The following is a 19,884-nucleotide window of genomic DNA, read 5'->3' on the forward strand; positions in this document are numbered from 1 at the left end:
CACTGTCTGGCTGACGGCATCCTGAGGAGACCCACTCTGTGGGAGCGTATCCTCTCTATCCCTTACCTTTGGCACCGCAGCTTGTAACACAATATTCTTGATGGGAAGAGGTGCTGTATTCAACATCGATACCACCACCACCAACACGTCAGGACGCCCAGGAGGGCACTCCTTTGCAAAGTGCAGCAGAATACGCAGACCGTTCTTGTCGTAAGCAGTCATGGGAAGAACGCTGCCTGCAAGGCGAAGGAAGTATTTATTTTCAGGGTAGAAGAGCAACATGCCATCAACAGAATAAGCACTATGGGCTTTGACATGGCGACGGTGTCATAACAGAAATTGCAATCTAGCTTTCAAACTTGCAATCCGTAGCCCGTTCTAATGTTGTTGGGGGCAATAGGCTGACTCTATAAACCACTCATGAGAGTGCTGTAAAGCACTATGAAGCAGTATATAAGTCTAAGTGCTATTCCTATTTTATCCGAGAGTCCAACACAGCAGCAGCCATCAGCCTGAATGCTAGGGGCCTAAACCAAGAATAGGCATCAACAGCTCAAAATATGACTTTAGAGGCATGCAGTTCAGTGTTGTGGGTGGGGTGGGACATGTCATGTAGCTGCACATGATTTGAACCTGAGTCCCTAGTGCCACTATCTTTAAACCCTGAAAATAAGGTCTACTTATAGGATGACACAAGTGATGGAGAGGTAGCATAGTCTGCCTAACAGAGAAAGCATTAAGCCTTTTGTATAAAGGCAAGCGATAATTCTTCAGTTGAGTGTTAAGATTCAAGGACTCAGAATGTCATGCTAAAGAGTCCTTAGTGTCACTACAGGAGAAAAGAGGCTGCCACAAAAGCAAATTCAGCAGCTAATTTGTCACTGGCCAGTTACTCTTCCCATGTCTCCACCCCACCATCCTCAATAAACAACAGCTGTCACTGATTACAAATTTAAGGATAACAGTTGCAAAAAAGTTAGCTGGACAACACTTCTTTTTCTAAATTTCCCTAAATATTTCTCTAAATGGATAGAACTACCTCAAAAATAGCATCACTTTACTATGCATTTCTTTTGCTTCCATTTGTTCCAACAAAATATTTTTTAAAAAACCCTGTAAAATGGACATTTAGTATCAAACTGCAATAAGGAGGCATGAGAGTACGTACAGGATTATTTACAGCATGTGCTCCCATGATAAGAGGCTTATGTTTTTGGAAACTAAAAGGATACATCAGGTTAAAAAAAAAATCCACGCATTCCCTACATGGAATGAAGGATACATTTACCCAGACAGAAAGGGTGTGTGTGAACAACTATGTTATTTTTTTCTGAGAATAAAAATATGCATCCTTTACTTCACCATTAAACAGATACTGGCCAGCAATGACCCATACTAGGCTTAATTGATTCCAATGGAACATGGACATTGGCCAAGGAGATCTCAGGTCCTTTCAAGGGACTTCCTTGTTGCTGGAACAGGGCTGATTGGAAGATGGGACTTCCTGGATATGGAACAGGAGGGCCTCCTGGACCAGCAAGTGACAATCCTGTAGCAGATGTCAGAGGTGCAGAAGTAGCAGCAGGGATTGTAGAGGCCGTTACAGCTACTGGAGCTGAAGACCTGAAAGAGAGTACAGAAGAATTCCAGATAACCAAATTAACCCACAGGCTAACAGTTAACACTGATTTATTTCAAGTATAAGGCCACCAAACTGGACTCAAGGCAGCTTGAGTCTAAATTTAAAACAGAACATCTATTGTCACCCTGGGTCCATATATTGTTTAATGGGGGACAAATCATTGGAAATGCTTATGGTTACTACCAATTCCTGTAACAGAAAATGGCCCTTTGAAGATAAAATGCTGTTCATGATTGCTGTGTTATATGTCCATCAGTGGTGCTCAGTGAAATACATTCTTAGTTGGTGGAGAAGATGGACAATTGACACCCACAATCTTTCTAGTAGCACAGGTGATGAACCACAGCAACAGGAAGAGTAAAAAAATCACAGCACTAGAATAAAGGCAGACATCTATATTGTATGTTGGATTCCACTTATAGAATCAAGATTTTGTCTTGTTCTGAAATTTGGTTTCAATATTAATTTACCTGGGCTGGTTTGATATGTTGTTAAATAATTACCGTTTTACCCAAGTACGTGCTGTGAAATAGCAAAAGGGTTGATTTTTGTCTAGACATGTTGTGTGCTCATTCCATGATTTGTTTGCCAGGTTCTATGCCTCTATTTCTGCAGTATAATCACTACTGCATAGTATGTTTTTTTGAGTTTGCATAATTCGGTGGGTCTCTAGGTAACATCTATTTGTAGACAAACACCCAAAGTATTAATGTCCATCACGAACGAATGACTACCATAAACCCTGGTCCTTGAGGTTACGATTTGCTTCGCCAGTATTCCATGTTATAGTACCCTGATGTGACTGTATGTTGTCAAGACTGTTAGGGTCAACGACGTACTAGAGCCGTGGGACGTGCTGCAGTCACCATTTGCAACTTCCTGCTAGCTTCCCCAATGACTTTCTTTGTCAGAAGTTGGCAGTAAAGGTCGCAGATAGTGATCACATGACCATTATAATGTTGTAACTGGAAGCCAGTTTCTAAAAGTTTCAACCATACTCGCATGATCAGCTGCAACTATGAAGACCTATTATGAGTCCCTCTCATTCAGCACCCTTGTAACTTCAAACAATCACTGATTTGAGTGGATGTTAAGCAAGTAACACAGGCAGTCCTCAACTTATGCAGTTTGGGAGCTTGGCAATCAGCTCACATTTATAACCAGTCACAACCTGGTGTGGTCACATGTTCACAATTTGCAACCTTGTCAGCTGACTTCCAACCAAAAAAAAAAATCACTTAACCATTATGTGATCTGCTTAACGACCATGGTAAAAATGGTTGCAAAATTGAATCCAGGCATGTGATAACTCACTTTTGACTGCACCAATTCAACAATGAAAATTCTGGTTCCAACAGTGGTTATAAAGACTATCCGCACCTGTAATTATGGGCCAAGCCCCAAGGCTTATTTTAAGGACCCACTTAGTAAAATAGTCCCAAATGCTGAAAACGACATTATTTAAAGGAAATGCCCTCATTCCCCCATTTTTAATTTAAAAGAGACGAAGAGCCATTATCAAGCAGAGAGAACAGACCAAAATATTCCTTACCCTTTGTTTTCCTCTAGAAGATGATTTAATGGATCTATCTTGTGCAATCCACTTGTTCCCACGGCTGAGCCAAAGTAGCCTGAAGCTACAGGCATTGTACTTAAAGGGCCAAGTGGAGGTCCAGTAGAGAAGATGAAAGAGGTTGAGGTAGGAGCAGAGACACTGGAAACAGGCTGAGGGGCTGTGAAGGTAGAAGGAAGAGGTACTGATGCTCCACATCCTGGCTGTGACACAGATGAAAGAAGCGGGTTCACTGCTGAGTTGCAAGGAACAGAAACTGGCTTTGGATTCAAGAAGTCCAGATCTACTGGCTCATTCTGCAATACAGGAAAGAGATGTACCACTGCAATGTTTTACCTCTCTTCTGTTATCACACTCTAGAATGGCCTTCGTCAGGCAGGGCATATTCCTCTATAAAGGATGAGATGAAGGGGTCAAGGGCACTAACAGGTTTTAAAAAGGCACTTCTTCATTTCAAATGGCTTGGCTCATTACGGAAATCAGTATAGAAAACAGATCTGGTCTGTGTATCCTACAGAAAATAGGATGCTCTTTACTACTGCATCCCTAACAATGGAATAAGCCAGACAAATAAAGAGCAATTCAATTCAGGACAGATTTATTCTTCATACCTTCCTAAAAGTATAAGTATAAACAGAGAAAATTATGCACCATTTCGGATTTAATTCCAAAATGTGCCTCTGGGCACCAGAAGGAACAAAGATGCCATCCATCTGCAACTCTTTATAGTCACACCACCTCGGGAAAAGGTGTGGTTGCTTTAAAGAACCGCAGATAGTTGTTATATTTTATTTATTATGAAATTTATTTGCCGCCCATCCCGTATCCAACAACTCTATATTTACCTGCCTGCCCACTTCAGTGTGTCTCTTTGGAACCAAATCTAAGCGGCTGCACAGCCCTAAAATCTACTACAGTTACAGAAAACCAAATACCTGGAGCAGGTTCCATTGATTGTTTTCGTTTGATTCTTTTACTACACTTGGAGCAGGGTCATTGAGTCCTGAGTGGAGGAAAAAAAGTATTAGGAATTGGAAGCAATAAATGCAAATCGCATTTTAGTAGGGAAAAACTCCTAAGTAAGCCGACGAGGTTTGCGTGAGAAGCAGCATGCAATAGTTTGCATTAAGGTCGTGGAAACCCAACTATAAATCCAAGTTTAGCTACATTTTATCCTGTGGGGGGCCTTGAACAAGCCCCCTCTCTCTAAGGCTGTATCCAAGAGTACTGTGTTGTGAGACAGAGGTGGGGGTGGGGTGGGGGGGTTAATTGCATTATCACCCTCTCCCTGACAGATGTCATTCTTACATTTGGCTCAGCAACTCTTTGGAAACCTGTTAAAAAATAGACATTGGGCCAATTCATACAGCCATTTCTTAATATTTTTTTTACTGCTCTTTAACTGCACAACTATTATTGCTTAGACCAGTGGTTCTCAACCTTTTTAATGCCGCGACCCCCAACCGGTCGTAAGTCGAGGACTAAACCGGTCGTAAGTCGAGGACTAAACCGGTCGTAAGTCGAGGACTACCCAACCGGTCGTAAGTCGAGGACTTTCCCTGCCTGGGAGCGCCGCGCATGCGTGGTTCCGCCCCCTGCGCCGGTCGAGGCATAGCTGGCAAGCGGCAGAGATGGAGCAGGCCGACCACCAGCTGGCCCAGCTCAAGGGAGGTAAGGCACCCGCCGGAAAAGGGGAAAAAAATGGCGGACAGCCTTGCTTGGCGACCCCTGTGAAATGGTCGATCGATCCCAAATGGGGTCGCGACCCATAGGTTGAGAACCGCTGGTTTAGACTGCATTTGTTACTCAACAACCAGGAGCAGAAGCAAGCAGGGCAATTTACAGTGAGAGTAAGAGTAACTTTATTGTTCCCAGCTCATTTAAACAAATAAATATTATCACATGCTTTCTCAAAAGATCCCAGGGGAATCCCAAAGGTGCTTTTTCAAGAGGCAACTGGACTTTCTTGTTTTTCTTTGAATGTTTCACTTCTCATCCAAGAAGCTTCTTCGGCTCTGACTAGATGGCGGGGAATGGAAGGATTTATATTCCTTGCAGACAGCTGGTCATTTGCATTCTTTTAGAGAGAGTCCTTGAAGCAGACAACACAGACTCATCCCAAACAGCCTGCGCCTGTCTTCAACAGTGAAGGGGCACAGGACAGAAAACATCCTGCAGCAAAGAAAGCTCTGCACACATTTGCACTACTCAAGTGACCCTGAGGACACAGGTAAACTTCCAAATGGCTTCAACAACTCTCTAAAAGAATGCAAATGACCAGTCAGAGCTGAAGCAGCTTCTTAAAAGAAGCGAAACATCTTTAAAAAAAAACAAAAAAAACAAAGAAAGTCCAGTTGCCTCCTGAAGCAGCACCTTTGGGACAACCATGACCTGGATGACTGAGAATCTCCATAGACATCCCAGCAGAATCTACTCATGCGGATAGATCTGGCAAGGGAGGTATATTCCAGATCCTGTCTGTGAGAGAGCATCATCTGAACCCAGCAGGAAAGCCTTTTCTGCTTTGTGCCTGTCCTCAGGAACATCATTCCTCCCCCCCCCCCAAGAAATTAGACCTCCCTCAATCCTAACTTAACCCAGCTTTGCTTTCAAGCCCAGAGGTTGGATAAAATGAGTGAGCTTTATTTCATGGCTAGTCTGAGTGTCTGTGAGTGTTCTTGACTGCTATTTTTATGATATCTTTGTTGTTTTTCATTCTGGCTGTTTTAATTGTTTTCTATTGTTTTAATTAGAAGCCGCCCAGAGTGGTGTATATGAGATGGGTACCCTATACGTCAGTGGTGGCGAACCTATGGCACGGGTGCCAGAGGCGGCACTCAGAGCCCTCTCTGTGGCCACGCGCTCCGTCACCCCAGTCCTAGGCCTTCAGCTGGGTTTTATAAAACCTTTTCACTTTAGGCCTCCGCTGCCATGTGCAAAAAAAAAAGGTTCAATCAATCAATCAATCAATTTCAACTTCTCGCGGGAAAAAAAAAGATCTTGCAAAGTTGGAATTGATTGATTGAACTTTTTAGTCCCACTCAGTCTGCCATTACCACCGCAGCCACCTCCACCCAATGGGCCATGCCCACCCCAATGGGCCACACCCAGCCAATCGGCCACACCCACCCGGCACCCGACGATGCATAAGTGGGTTTTGGGTTGCAGTTTGGGCACTTGGTCTCTAAAAGGTTCGCCATCACTGCTATACATTAAATAAATACACACATACTGTACATAACACTATCCATGGACGCTACACAATTAGATACAGCAGTGGGGAAAAGAGGAATCGTAATATTTGCATTTAGCTTATGACAGTCCATCTCTCTCAGTCTTTCTTATCTCAGCAGGGTGACAGTATTCAAAACAGATTACTATGTTGCTTGTGCTGTCTTCCTTAGCCTTCAGAGATAATCTACTCCAGAAAATAGGTAATGGATTATAATGAAGTCCTTCCATTTTCTAGATTGTGGAAAAAGCATCCATAGCAATGGCTCCCTAGCACTCTCTTCCACGTTAAACACCATTAAACCACATCCAACTTACCTAGACACAGGAGCTCCTCATCAAGCAAAGAGAGGGAATTGGCTGCACCACTTGACTGAATAGGGGTGGATTCAGCATGGCCAATTGAATGAGTCCGGGAGTGACCAATCGCCTGAGGCGGGGGTGGGAGGATGGGGATTTCTGATAGGGCCGGAGCTGGAGTTAGGGTTGGTGTTGTGTTCAAGGCTGAAGGAAGGAGTTGTGGTGGTGGTGGTGGTGCTTGTGACGGCACATTCGAAACCTCCAGTCCCTCCAAGTCAATGAGGGTATTAACGTTATTGGCAGAATTGCTTCCTGCAGGGAAAGGAGAGAATCGAAAAAGATGCCAAAGGATGCAACGCAACACTGGGTAGTTATTTTTAAGCAACAAGAGTATTGCTTTAATAAGTGGATGTTGTCAACGAAATCAAGAGTCAACTCGCAAGGCAGATTTCCAGCCGTGTCCATTTCTTCAATAGACAAGAGCTTCCTTGTTCCCTAATTCCAAAAAGAAACTCAAACTTCCTTGCCAAGAGTACATTAAGTTGCATTATCTTCTGCCATGTTTTGGTCTGATCTGGGAATGAGCTCTTTCTCTGCTACCTCCCATCTATTCTTTGTCGTTCAGCAATACTGAGAAATGTGCCTTATGATTATCAATATGGCTAGGGATATTCAAGTTCGGAACAGCCAGCAGAATATGACAAATATAACAAAACATCTTAGGGTACCTTGTAGGTTAATGGATTATTATGGTTGAAGCTTCCATAGGTCAAAATAATGGCAAGAGAAAAACAGATCAAAATCCAATGGTAATAATTTTCACATACTTTTTATGTACAACAGCATAGTCATAGCTCAGAGATTACATAGTTTTGTATCTGGTTCCCCTTACCCATTACTATTTTGCAGGGACCTTTGGGTTCCAAAAAAACCCCAAAAGAAATTCCAAAGCTTGCAATCTGCCTATTTCACAACTTTATCAATACAACAGTGTTTATTCTAAATCTGCAGGAAGTTGTAGAGAGACTGTCGGTAAGCAATAAGCTTAGCAGAGAAAAAAAACCCAGGGAACCGCAAGCTGACAATCCTGAGTGTCAAATTATCTAAAATAATTATAATGATTATTCATCAATTAGCCTTAATAGTAACCTATTATGGGAATAATCTATTACTGTAATTGAGGTCATTACTGATAGAAGTAATTTACTTCCTAAGCTTGTAGTTCAGGGTGTTTAAGGCTGGAATGTCCCTTTGAAGTTCTCACGTTTAAGACCAGCCATTACATGGGAAGTAATAATGTTTAAGGAGCCAGAAATGTTCTCTTGCCAGTATTTCAGTATTATTGATTCTGATGTGTATTTATACTAAGGATATTAAAAGAAAACCTCCTTCCAAATGCCATACTATTTTAAAATTACATGAAAGAAGCAGAATCATTAAAGAAACAAACTAAGTATCTTCGGAGAAATACAATTCACCTTCTGTTGTAGGCAGCGCTGAAAGATCTACTTCACCATTGATGACTTGACCTTCAATAATTTTTTTGTAGGAATTTATTACTCGCGATAAGTTGTCACTAGCCTGAAGAATATCTCCTGTTAAGGGAAAAAGCGTAGATATAGCGTAGATATAGCCTACTGAGTTTTCAAGAATGCTTCCTCTGTCTAGAAACATTTATCAACCTATCTTTGGGATAAGTGTCAGAGCAACAGCAATAGCATTTAGACTTATATACCGCTTCACAGTGCTCTACAGCCCTAAGAGATTCACAGAGTCAGCATATTGACCCCCAACAATCTGGGTCCTCATTTTACCGACCTTGGAAAGATGGAAGGCTGAGTCAACCTTGAGCTGGTGAGAATCGAACTGCCAAACTGCAGTCAAGTCAGCAGAAGTAGCCTGCAGTACTGCATTCTAACCACTGTGCCACCACCGCTCATAGAGTTCCTGGTGCCATAATTCTTCCCATAATACTGCATGAATGTATATTATTATATTACATTACTGCTATGACTGTTGTTTCTTTACTTGCCTGAAGTGGTTCATGTATCCATAAACAAATAAATAATCAGCTCATCTGATTCATGCCATTCTAACAGTATACTCTGCTGCCTAGCTTCATAGTTTAGGCTTTGAATATTCAGAAATGTGTTATGAAGAACCAGTGTATTAAAAACCATACTGCCAACTGAGTTTCATTTAAATATTATTTTTCTGTTTAATTCTTGTGGTTTAGGCACTTAAGGCAGCAGCTTTCTGAAACTAAGTATGATTGAATATAACTAGTGCCTGTAGCATTAGTTCCATCTTCTTATATTCATCTACGGTGTATAAAAAAACTACCATTTTAATCAAGCAATATGCAAACTCATAATTTAAGCATGACATTTAAACTATTTTAGAATAAACTTCACTTTTTTAAAAAAAAATGGGGAAGTCATATATACACATACGCACCTACCATTTGCTTTTTTATATGTGTGTACATTTTATATAGTTAGCTGATGCTGAAATAAATTTTCTATCCACAAAATGAAATTTATATCAGTGATTTTTTTTTGTCCTAATCATTTGGCATACTATCATTTTGTTCAATTCTTCCAACATATATTGCTCCCTCTTTTCGTTTCCCCCTCACCAAGTGGAAAATGAGGTTGATAGAAGGCAGTCTAAATTGGTTAAAATGGACTATAAAATGCATGAGTCCGGTGACCAGTGAATAACAAGTGAAGGTATTTTTTCCTTATCAGTTGTAAGCTTTGTTCACTCAATTCGTAGTCCTTAACGTTTTCGTAAAAGAACCTGCATAACTTAGTAACAGAAGAGTACCCACCATTTCACAGCTTTTCATTCTATAATTCTGTCATCCCTTCAATACTGATCAGATAAAGCAGTGTTTCTCAATCTTGACAATTTTAAGGCATGTGGACTTCAACTCTCAGAATTCCACAGCCAGCATTGCTGGCTGTGGAATTCTGGGAGTTGAAGTCCACATGCCTTAAAATTGTCAAGGTTGAGAAACACTGAGATAAAGAAACCAAAGTTATGAGGGCTAACTTTCTGGTTTTTATAAAGTTACAATAACAGATCTTGCAAGTCTGAATGCTCCTCTCCTCTTGGTCCTTATTGAGAACTAGGGAGGGTCCGTCTGAGATGCTTCCTTAAATTACATTTCTGACCCAACTCAAGATTTTTTTTAACCACTGTTTCAGTTGTGGCTCTTCCTTAAGATTATTGAGATCATTCCTTCTACCCATAGCAATTTCACTACATTAAAGGAAGTGTGGAAGTGCAACGATGGTGCAGCTACAGGTTTCCTGTTTTTTAATGTAAGGACCCTTCCAAAATGTGAATCTCTTGTAAAGTTCCAGAGATGTTTAAAATGAAGGAGGAGTTTTCCAATGACCATGGAGCTGTTTTGGTCAGTAATGGGGGAAAACACAGTCTTTCCCTGCAAAGAAACAGCCCCAGTTACCCAAACTGCTGTCATTATCTTCTGTTTCACTGGCAAGCTTGAATAATGTCCGCCTCTTGGTTTCACATCTGTCATAGAGCTCCTGTGTGCAGAAAAAACAAGAGAAAAGAGGTAATTAAGCAAAAAAAAAAAAAGATATTCACATCTACCCAGGGAGTGATTAAAGTGTGGTCATCTGAGTGACACTGGCAGCTCTCTTACATGACAGGAACTAACTATTGTGTAAGGAAAAGATTCACACCAACCTTCATGAGCTCTTTATCTGCCTCGGAAGAGTCTTCTTTGCTGTAGTGGACCAACATCTCATTCAACAATTTCACATTGTTGTTCACCTCCTCCAAAGTATGCACGCGCTTTGTTACTTTCTGTATCCGTGCCTCATCCTTCAATTTTGAAACAAAAGAGCTAAAATTAAGTTTATTCTTTTCATTTCACCTTATAATTCCGGGCAGGCTGATTGAAGAGCTCAAGAAACCACATATTCCCATGACTGTTTTTAGAATTCTGGCTACAAAGTCCCGCTATCTGACATGGTTCTAAAAAAAAGCTTTTAGGAATATTTTATGCAGACAAACAAAGCTTAACGCAAAAATAAGAATCACTCTGTTCATACCAGTATATAAAATAGCAGAAAATTTTAGTTTTCACTGATCTGTCTAGATTATTTTTAGTTATTTAAGGTAAGAATTTTGTCACAGAGCTAAGGAATTTGAGAAGGAAAGGATAAATACTATACTACACAATATGCAAGGGGAGAAAAACTAAGGATAAAAGCAAGAAACTACATGGAATTAATAAAGAGAGTGTGTCATAGCAAAAAGGAAGGGGGGAAGAGATATTTTGGCAAGGAAAATTCCATGCTAGCTGGGAATGAGTGTTGTAGTCCAACATATCTGCAGGGTATCAAGTTATGGAATAATGGCATAAATCATTGATTCAACTGATGGAAGCACAGCTATCTTGTTACATGGTGGTGGGGGAGGGGTTGCCACTGATAACTCCTGGTGATTGCCTAGATTAGATATCAGTTTCTTTAGCAAGATTTTTGGAAGTAGTTTGATTCCTTCCTGGAGTTGAGAGTGACTGGCTTGTGGTCAGTCAGCTGGTTTTGTGCAGAACTAGAACTTTCATCTCCTAGCCTACACCTTAATCACTATGCCAAACTGGCTCTCTGTCATATGATGCAGACATTAGTAAACAAATGAGCCAGTAAACTGAAGATAATAGAATCTATTGACTCTCTAATTTAAGAGTTGGGAGGCTGAGTGGAGCTACAAATCCTTGACTATCTTGTCTGATTTGTTACACAACCTCCTGATATAATTTCACTCAAGAGATAAGAATTTGGTCATAAGGAAAACTAAAATCTTATTACTAGAAGGTCAGCACATTTAATTTTCTGATAACTAATGGCCTGGGTTAAAAAGATTCTAAAATATTTGAATTTATAAAACAAATTCCAAGCAATCATCACCTCTACAGTATTATTAAGTGCTCAGTCTCACCTCTTTCACCATAGATTTAATAAGCTTGTTTGCTTCTTGTAAATCATCTGGGTTTTTGCTTTTCAACAGTTTAGCTAAAAGCTGCAAAAAGGGAAAAATAAATAAATAAAATCACTGACTCGTTTTTTTTTTCCTGCTGTTGCAAAAATTCAATTGAAGGAACCCTAAAAATCTTATTCCTGATGCATATTTGAAGCATCAAATTCTAACTTTTGGCATTCTGATCTCAACCCTCTGGAATGCCATTTGGGGTGAGATGCGGCTTATAAACACAACAGCAAAACCCATTGATCTTGTTGGAATGTATCTAAGCCTCACTAACAAAAAGAACAACCAAGTCTCCAGTGTCAGCCCTGCAGCTGGCAAAGTCTCTTCTGGGTTGCCATACTTTCTGGAGAATGTTAGGTCTAGAGGCCTGAAACTATAACAAGTAAATGAAGGCAAGATTTTGCTAACAGGAGGAAGATGCTTGTAGCTTTCAATGATTCTAAGTTTTGAATCCCACATATTTTATTGGGCTGTCTGATTGTAGTCAACTTTGACAATATTATTAATTAAAAAAAAATCTAAAAAACAAGAGCTGTGGTGGTGCAGTGGTTAGAATCCAGAACTGCAGGCTAACTCAGTGGTCACTCCAGGAGTTCTATTCTGACCGGCTCAAGGTTGACTTAGCCTTCCATCCTTCGGTAAAATGAGGTCAGTAAAATGAGGACCCAGTTTGTTGGGGGCAATATGCTGACTCTGTAAACTGCTTAGAGAGGGTTAAAAAGCACTGTGAAGCGGTATATAAGTCTAAGTGCTATTGCTAATGTATTAAATAGACTACAGTAAGATGAGTGGGTGATCTTTTAATGACTCGTCTCAGCCACTTCCACATTTTCCTTCCTCAAAAGAAAAACAAATCATATTCATAATACATTAACTGTAAGATGTGAATTACTATAATGCCAAACAACCTAAGCCATTCAATTCAGCCCTAAATTCAGAGGATGACCAAAGTGAAACATTTTCTTCACCCACAAAGAAATAGGGAAATTATCCACAAATAGGGAAAACAGTACTACCTTGTTCAGAACAAAAGTAAGATTCATATCACATTACAGGTCAGAATTTGTGAACACGTCACCCGAGTGGGTTTTCTTTGCACTTAAAAATGCAACCCTTAATGTTCCTATGCTCAGAACAAGTAAGATCAAGAAGCATGACATTTTGTAGTGCACCCAAAAGTATCTGCAACTGCTTCCAAAAATCAGAGTTGTTGTGCTACAACATTCATGGGAAATAAGAAACATCCACTTTTGAACATTTCTAAAACTGCAGATGGAGAGGGAGCAGGAAAGTTACTAAATCCCAGTTTTACATTCTTTGTCCCAGTGTTTCTCACCCTTGGCTACTTGAAGATGTGTGGGCTTCAACTCCTAGAATTCCCCAGCCAGCCATTAACTGGCCACGGTTGAGAAACACTGTTCAATCCTATGAAAATCAGCTCAATGGAACTCGCCTGTTGCACATTATTATAGCTGAGGCTTCAACTTTACCTTGGATTTCTCTTCATCATCAAACACGGGGTTCTTGGGACGAGGTGGTGGAGATGGAATAAGGGTTTTCTCCACAGGAATAATAGGATCAGACAAGACAATGCCTGAAAGCAAACAGAAAACAACAGGAATGTCATACCCAAATATCTGAAAGGCTTCAGTCTGCTTCTCTCTTTCCACCTCCTGCTAACCTCCTGCTTTTGAATAACAGTTGCCAGATCACTTTCAGGGGGACTGTTGCATTTGAATCTGATACAGGCCAACCTTCTTTAACCTCATGGCCTCTGACTGGTACAACTAGAACTGTTGTCCATAATGCTCAAGGTAATGTTACTAGGGGATCGTAAGAGCTGTAAATCTACATATCTGAAGAGTAGTAATCTGGAGAAGGCTGACTTAGATTAAGCAAGCTTCATCTAACCTGGTTACTTTATATATCATCTGATTTAAAACTCCAAAGAAGCTTTACATCTAAATGGCAAATATGTAATTAGTATTCAGTGTGTGGATTGGCTGTGAACATATCCAGAACTCCCATCATGACAGCATTGAGAACTCCATAGCATTTTGTGGAGGGAAGATTTTATGTACTATTCTATAACATAGGAATAAAATTCCTAAACTATATAACGTATAATTGTATACTCCCATTATTACATTATTACAAAATTCTACAAAAAAAAAGGCAGTACAGGAAACAATTCTCTACCTTGTCTTTTCAACATGTGGTAGGCATCTTTGATTTTGGACTCATCTGGCAAAGCAACTGTCCAGCTGTACAGCAGCTCAATTATTTTGGTTTTGACCTTTTCTGACACTCTGTCTCCCAGGTACTGCAAGAATGCCCAAGAAGGTAAAATGTTTCAGTTTTTCTGCCCTCAAATAAAATAATAATTTTTGAACCATAAGATATTTCTAAGGTCAACTATATTACAAATGATTTTTTTGCTGATTTCAGATGCAGTAGATTAAGAAACGGACTTGTACATCAAGAAACCATATATTTGCTTTGACAACTATTTGGCCAAAACAAATTTCCAAATTTCTTCTATGAAGTGAGAACAGTGTGTGTGTGTGTGTGTGTGTGTGTGTGTGTGTGTGTGTGTGTGTGTGTGTGTCCCCGTGCACACATTTTAATGCACCATCAAAAGATTCAATGTGTCATCAGTATCTGAACCTCATCAAGGCAATCCTGGGCATGTCCATTCAGAAATAAGCATCACTAAATTAAATGGAACTTAATCCCAGGTTAAAACACATAGAACTGCAATGTAAAATTCTTTAATTATACGAATTGCACATATCCTCCTTGAATGATTCCTATCTCTGCATTATTCCTCGGCCTAGCAAGTTGTGCACTATATACTAAAAACTGTGCAAATAGGGTGAAGCACTTTTTAAGTGTAGCTGCAATTCAAATATTCACAGCTTGATTTATCTTTGAAGGATGTGCCTGAAAAAATTACGTTTGGGGGTATGAACAATCCACATACAGATATAAACGAAGAAAATAGAACTAATACTAACCTTGGGAGATACAACTTTTATTAGCTCATTTAAAAAACGAAACTTCCCTACTTCATTATGAAATCTGTGCCCACAATTCTTCATACAAGCTTCCAGTACCTACAAGTCAAGCAAACAAACTTGAGATAAGTATAAAAAATTAGGGTGGGTCTATCTGAAAGAAGTCCTCCAACTTGCCTCAAATAAGTCAGAGATTGCCTGTGAAATCACCAAATAGTATTTATACCATCAGGGTTTCATGTAAGGCAAAAGTGGATGTTTTCTTTTGAAACATTCCCTATTCCTTCAGAAATAATCTGTTGGGGATTTCCTTGTGGAGAGGACCAAAGACAGTGTGCATGGAAATATATTCCCCTTGCTAATAGCTTTAAATAAATCAATAGCTTTCCCCACCATTGTCTCACACTGACTTCCTTCCTTCAAGCAACAGCTTGCAGGGAAGGCAGTGTGAACTGACATTTTGAAATTAGACCATATTCATGCCCACCTTTCTCTTTTCCTTTTCCACTTCCCTCTGACTCAGTACGGTCATAAGAACTGTGTATGGATCTACAAGAATCAAAGATGAAAGTTCCCAGAGAAACCCCCTTTTTACAAGGAATCCTCTATGATTTTGTCTTCATGTGGACACTAAAAGAGTTAATAACAACATGGATCGAGTAATATAAAAAAATCTAGATGGATAATCTAATTCTAAAGAATTCGAACTATCCTTTCACTGGAGATAAATTAACCTGTTTAGAGTTAATTTACTGGGTCAGAAGACGACTTTTTGATATTACTATGGCACAATGATATATCTTCACTGGCCTAGCTAAGCACGTTATGTTAAGCCCATAAGTCACATAATTCAGCAAAATGAAATGAAGGTACCAGTTAGACATTATTAAACCATTTTAGTGCATTATACCTCAGGGAAACATGCATTTTATATCTGAAAGAACTGACTTCTGACCTTCCAAGTTATGCATTTAAGAAAGAGGACTGCATTCGTATCAGCCCCTAAGACTTAACAGAAAGTTGTTGAGGCATTAATGTCCTTTCCTAGCTAATGCCAACAACACCAGTTACTTTAGACCTAACCACAATTGTTATATTCTTATATTTTGCTTCAAAATCATAAAGAGTACAAAACATTTTGTAAGCCAGATGTTAAGGCAAACATAGTCTATACATTTTCCCATATGTGAAGCCAGTATTCAGGTCTCTGTTCCATAGTTAAAGAGCTAGGGGGAAATAAAATAAGAAAAATAATCCACAGTTTGCCACAGAAGAGGCTAATGATCACATGAGAACAATGTTCCTTAATCTAAATAACTCTTTGTAGCACCATTGAAAATTCTACTTCATAAAGATATTAATCTGTGTGCAAATCCAGAATTTCACAAGAGAGGTAAAGAAGACCTACTGTCAAGGCCTGGACTGCCTCCCATTCCTGTGGTGACTGGATTTTATGAGCCAGCAATCTAACAGCAATCTGTGGACTGAAATAAATAGGTTACTTATTTAAATAGCATTCCCCAAACATACCTGACCACCTACACAAAAAGATAGGAGACCATTGTTCTTTGTCCCTAAAAAAAAAAAAAATTAAGACAGGAGAGGAGAGAGAGTGCTAAGACTAAACAGGAGAAACAATCTGTGATTATTTCAGATACTTCTGTTTATTCACACTAAGGTTTGGGAAATACGAACAATAGAAAATGTTTCATTTTCATAGCTGCCCCTGCAAACTGCAGCAATCTCATTTTCAAATACTATTGTTATAAAGTGCATTCGGGAAGTATTCAAACCCCCTTCACTTCTGTCAATTTTGTTATACTGTTAAGGATTGGAGAAAGCAGTTTTAATGCCCTTCATTTTCTCATAACGGAAGGATACCATTTTTCAATAACTCCAAATGCTACAATTCATTATCCTCGTTTCCCCTAAATGTCTATGGAGATTCTCAGTCATTCAGGTCATGGTTATCCCAAAGATGCTTTTTCATGAGGCAACTGGACTTTCTTGTTTTTCTTGGAAGACGTTTCCCTTCTTATCCAAGAATCTCTTTCAGCCTCGTGAAAAAGCATCTTTGAGATATTTTTCCCCTAGAAAAAAATATATGTGGATTTATAGGCGGCTGTTACGTATAAGCTGGGTTGACAAGATCAGAAATGAGGAGGTGATAAAGCCGCCTGGGAAAGCCAAGGAAAATCATCAAAACAATTAAAAAATGAAAATTAGAATATTTCGGACATGTGATGCGATACCCAGAAAAACACGGCATACTCCATTTAATCCTCCAGGGAAAGATTGAAGGCAAACGAGGTCCAGGCAGAAGAAGAACATCGTGGCTTCAAAATCTAAGGGACTGGTTTGGACAAAACTCAGCAGCACTTTTTCGTGCGGCTGCTGATAAAAACAGGGTCGCCAACATGATCGCCAACCTCCGATAACGGATATGGTACAAGAAGAAGAAACATTTAAATCCCACATGCCTACTAACATTTAGAATCACTGCAGTATTTTGAGGATGAAACACTCGAAAAGAGCAACTAACATCCCTCATATTGCAAAAGGTATCAGAATCAGAAATGAAATAAAATGTTATCCCTGGATTTTAAACCAACCCCTAGCCATATTCATGGAGTGCTTTGACATATTTCCTGCACAGTTTTCATGTTTGAGAGTGCAAAGTACAGGTGGGTCCTCAACTTACAACCACAATTTGGACTGGGATTTCCATTGCTAGGCAAAGTGGTTGTTAAAGGAGTCGTGCCCGATTTCATGTCTTTTGCCACGGTTGTTAAGCAAATCACTGCAGGGTTTTTTTGAATCAAGTGTCGTTAAGCGAATCCAGCTTCCCCTACTGACTTTGCTTGTCAGAAGCCCAGTGGGAAAGTCACAAATGATCATCACAGGACATTGCAACCATCATAAATGCATGCCAGTTGCCAAGTGTCCAAATTCTGATCACGTGACCATGGGGTGCTGCGACAGTTTTAAGTACAAGGACTGGTCATAAGTCACTTTTTTCAGTACTGTTGTAACTTTGAATGGTTGCTAAACTAATGATTGTAAGTCGCTGACTACCTGTACTAATATCTCATCAAAATCAAGTATTACATGTAACATCAACTGAATACAGTTTATGTGATGGGGTTTGATCCATCACATGAACTGTATTAAACTAAGGATCAAATCCTGTAGCTTTCTAAAAAAAAAAAAAAAAAATCCCTTCTTCAATAAAACTTTATGATGCAATGTGGATAGTTTTAGATACAAACCCTTCAAGTTCTTTGTTGATCTGATCACAGAAGCCAATAATATACTCCCAGTCTTCCTGTCTATTCAAGGGGTTGGTGGCTTTGTCTGGTAAAAAGAAAAAGCAAAGGTGTTAATGGATTTAAAAAAAAAAAATCTCAAACTTCCTTCTGACTTGAAACAGTTGGTGAGTAATATGCTAGTATACTTATCTCTCTTTCTCTTTCGGAAAGGCCTTGGGAAAAACAAAAACACTTCATATAGTGTAGTCATGATTAAGAGCCAGGGATATTAGCTCATGAAAACTTACCAGGTGACCCTGAGCCTGTCTTTTAGTCCAAACTATCAATCACAGAAGACTGTTACAGAGAAAAACTAGAAAAGGATGCTACGCATAGCCACTTCAGATTCTAGAGCAGGGGCGTCAAACTGGCGGCCCGTAAGCCAGTTGCATCATACGGAGGCCCTACCACCCCAGTTCCGGCAATGCAAAAAAAGTTGTGATATGTCATGACACGTCACGTGATGCGGCGAGTTTGACCCCCGTGTTCTAGAGGAAAGGCAGGACATAAATATCTATATAAATAAAACTGTAAATGTTCGTTTGTTCAAAATCTTAAATCTCCGAAAGTTCTTCACCGATTGCTTTGAAATTTTGACACAACGTTGCATTTGAATACGCGCGTGTTTTTATATACCTATATTATATACTGTAGATGTCACACCTGTGACAGGTAAAAACATGCTTTTTTGAAAAACAGCGCCATCTGTTGGACGTAAAAGCAACACACACTACAATTTTACCATTCCATTTCAATGTTTCCGGTTTACGATCCATTTACGATTTCCAAATTTCCAATTTTACCATTCCATTTCAATGTTTCCGATTGCATTGTTAAATTGAATTTTCATAGATTTCGATTTATTTTCATTTTGATTTAATTATTTCGTGTGACATTGCGTTGGAATGGATGCACAGACAATGGAACAACAAAAAATATTGTATACCCACAAGCATTGTGAAATTAAACATATTAGAAACGTGCGCTTTCTCTTTTCTTTCTTTTCCATTTAACCAGACTGAGCCACAGTACAGGTACTGGGTACAGCTAGTAACAAATAAAGGGAAATAGCGAATCAGCTGCCTGAATCAGCTCACGTGGCTGATTTAGAAGCTGTTCCCCATTTTCCAAACACCTGTGAATGTGCAACTGATTGCTTCATTTTCTTCCCACCAAAGCAAACCGGTTGGGCATCAACATGCACGAGGAGGCTGCCAGAGCAGCATCCAAAGCAGTGATGCAAGGCCTACAGACGATACCACTGCTTCAAACATTTGAAAATGAAGTGCTTCACATTTACTTCCATGTATTTTGAAGTGCTTTCCTTTCAATGCTTTACACACCAATATTCAACAGTATTTGCCACAACACACACACACACACACCCCTACAAAAAATATTAGCAAGAAATCATTTTTCAAAACATCTTTCTCTGAGATACAGAAAGCTGGTTGGAAGATGTCTGAGATATTTTTTTAAAAGGAGAGCTATATCCATGTACAGGAAGAAGAAAAAAAATAACACCAGGTGCTTCCAGGAGGATTTTTATTGTCATGGCTGGCATTTGGAGGTGCACCAATATGCCTATTAAAATGTTTCCTGGAGACAACCAGCCTCTCTGCCCCACCTCATTTTTTTTCCTCGGTAATTTTAATTTTTAAAAAATGAATGACAATCTGTTGTAAAGCAAAGCACTAGCCTTAAGCATATCCTTAATTTTCAATTACTCCAATCAAACCTCCAGAAGCACTTTTACCAAACATAGCCCAGGATTTTGATAGAACT

The 19,884-nt window shown here is 39.6% G+C and overlaps 1 protein-coding gene across 1 annotated transcript in view; it reads right to left on the minus strand.

Moving 5' to 3' along the window:
* Positions 1-19,884, minus strand: part of GGA3 (golgi associated, gamma adaptin ear containing, ARF binding protein 3) — a 29,144-nt gene that overhangs the window by 2,290 nt on the left and 6,970 nt on the right. Inside the window, exons 2-15 of the mRNA XM_015821828.2 lie at positions 18,061-18,145; positions 16,200-16,275; positions 14,792-14,890; positions 13,974-14,097; positions 13,265-13,368; positions 11,727-11,807; positions 10,467-10,604; positions 10,222-10,303; positions 8,225-8,341; positions 6,765-7,058; positions 4,151-4,218; positions 3,195-3,511; positions 1,397-1,623; positions 67-236 (exon numbers count right to left, since the gene is read on the minus strand). Coding sequence (XP_015677314.1) covers positions 67-236; positions 1,397-1,623; positions 3,195-3,511; positions 4,151-4,218; positions 6,765-7,058; positions 8,225-8,341; positions 10,222-10,303; positions 10,467-10,604; positions 11,727-11,807; positions 13,265-13,368; positions 13,974-14,097; positions 14,792-14,890; positions 16,200-16,275; positions 18,061-18,145 — 1,982 coding nt within the window. The remainder of the gene's footprint in view (positions 1-66; positions 237-1,396; positions 1,624-3,194; positions 3,512-4,150; positions 4,219-6,764; positions 7,059-8,224; positions 8,342-10,221; positions 10,304-10,466; positions 10,605-11,726; positions 11,808-13,264; positions 13,369-13,973; positions 14,098-14,791; positions 14,891-16,199; positions 16,276-18,060; positions 18,146-19,884) is intronic.

Source organism: Protobothrops mucrosquamatus, unplaced genomic scaffold (assembly GCF_001527695.2).
Source record: "Protobothrops mucrosquamatus isolate PMUCROS unplaced genomic scaffold, P.Mucros_1.0 scaffold1406, whole genome shotgun sequence".
NCBI lineage: Eukaryota > Metazoa > Chordata > Lepidosauria > Squamata > Viperidae > Protobothrops > Protobothrops mucrosquamatus.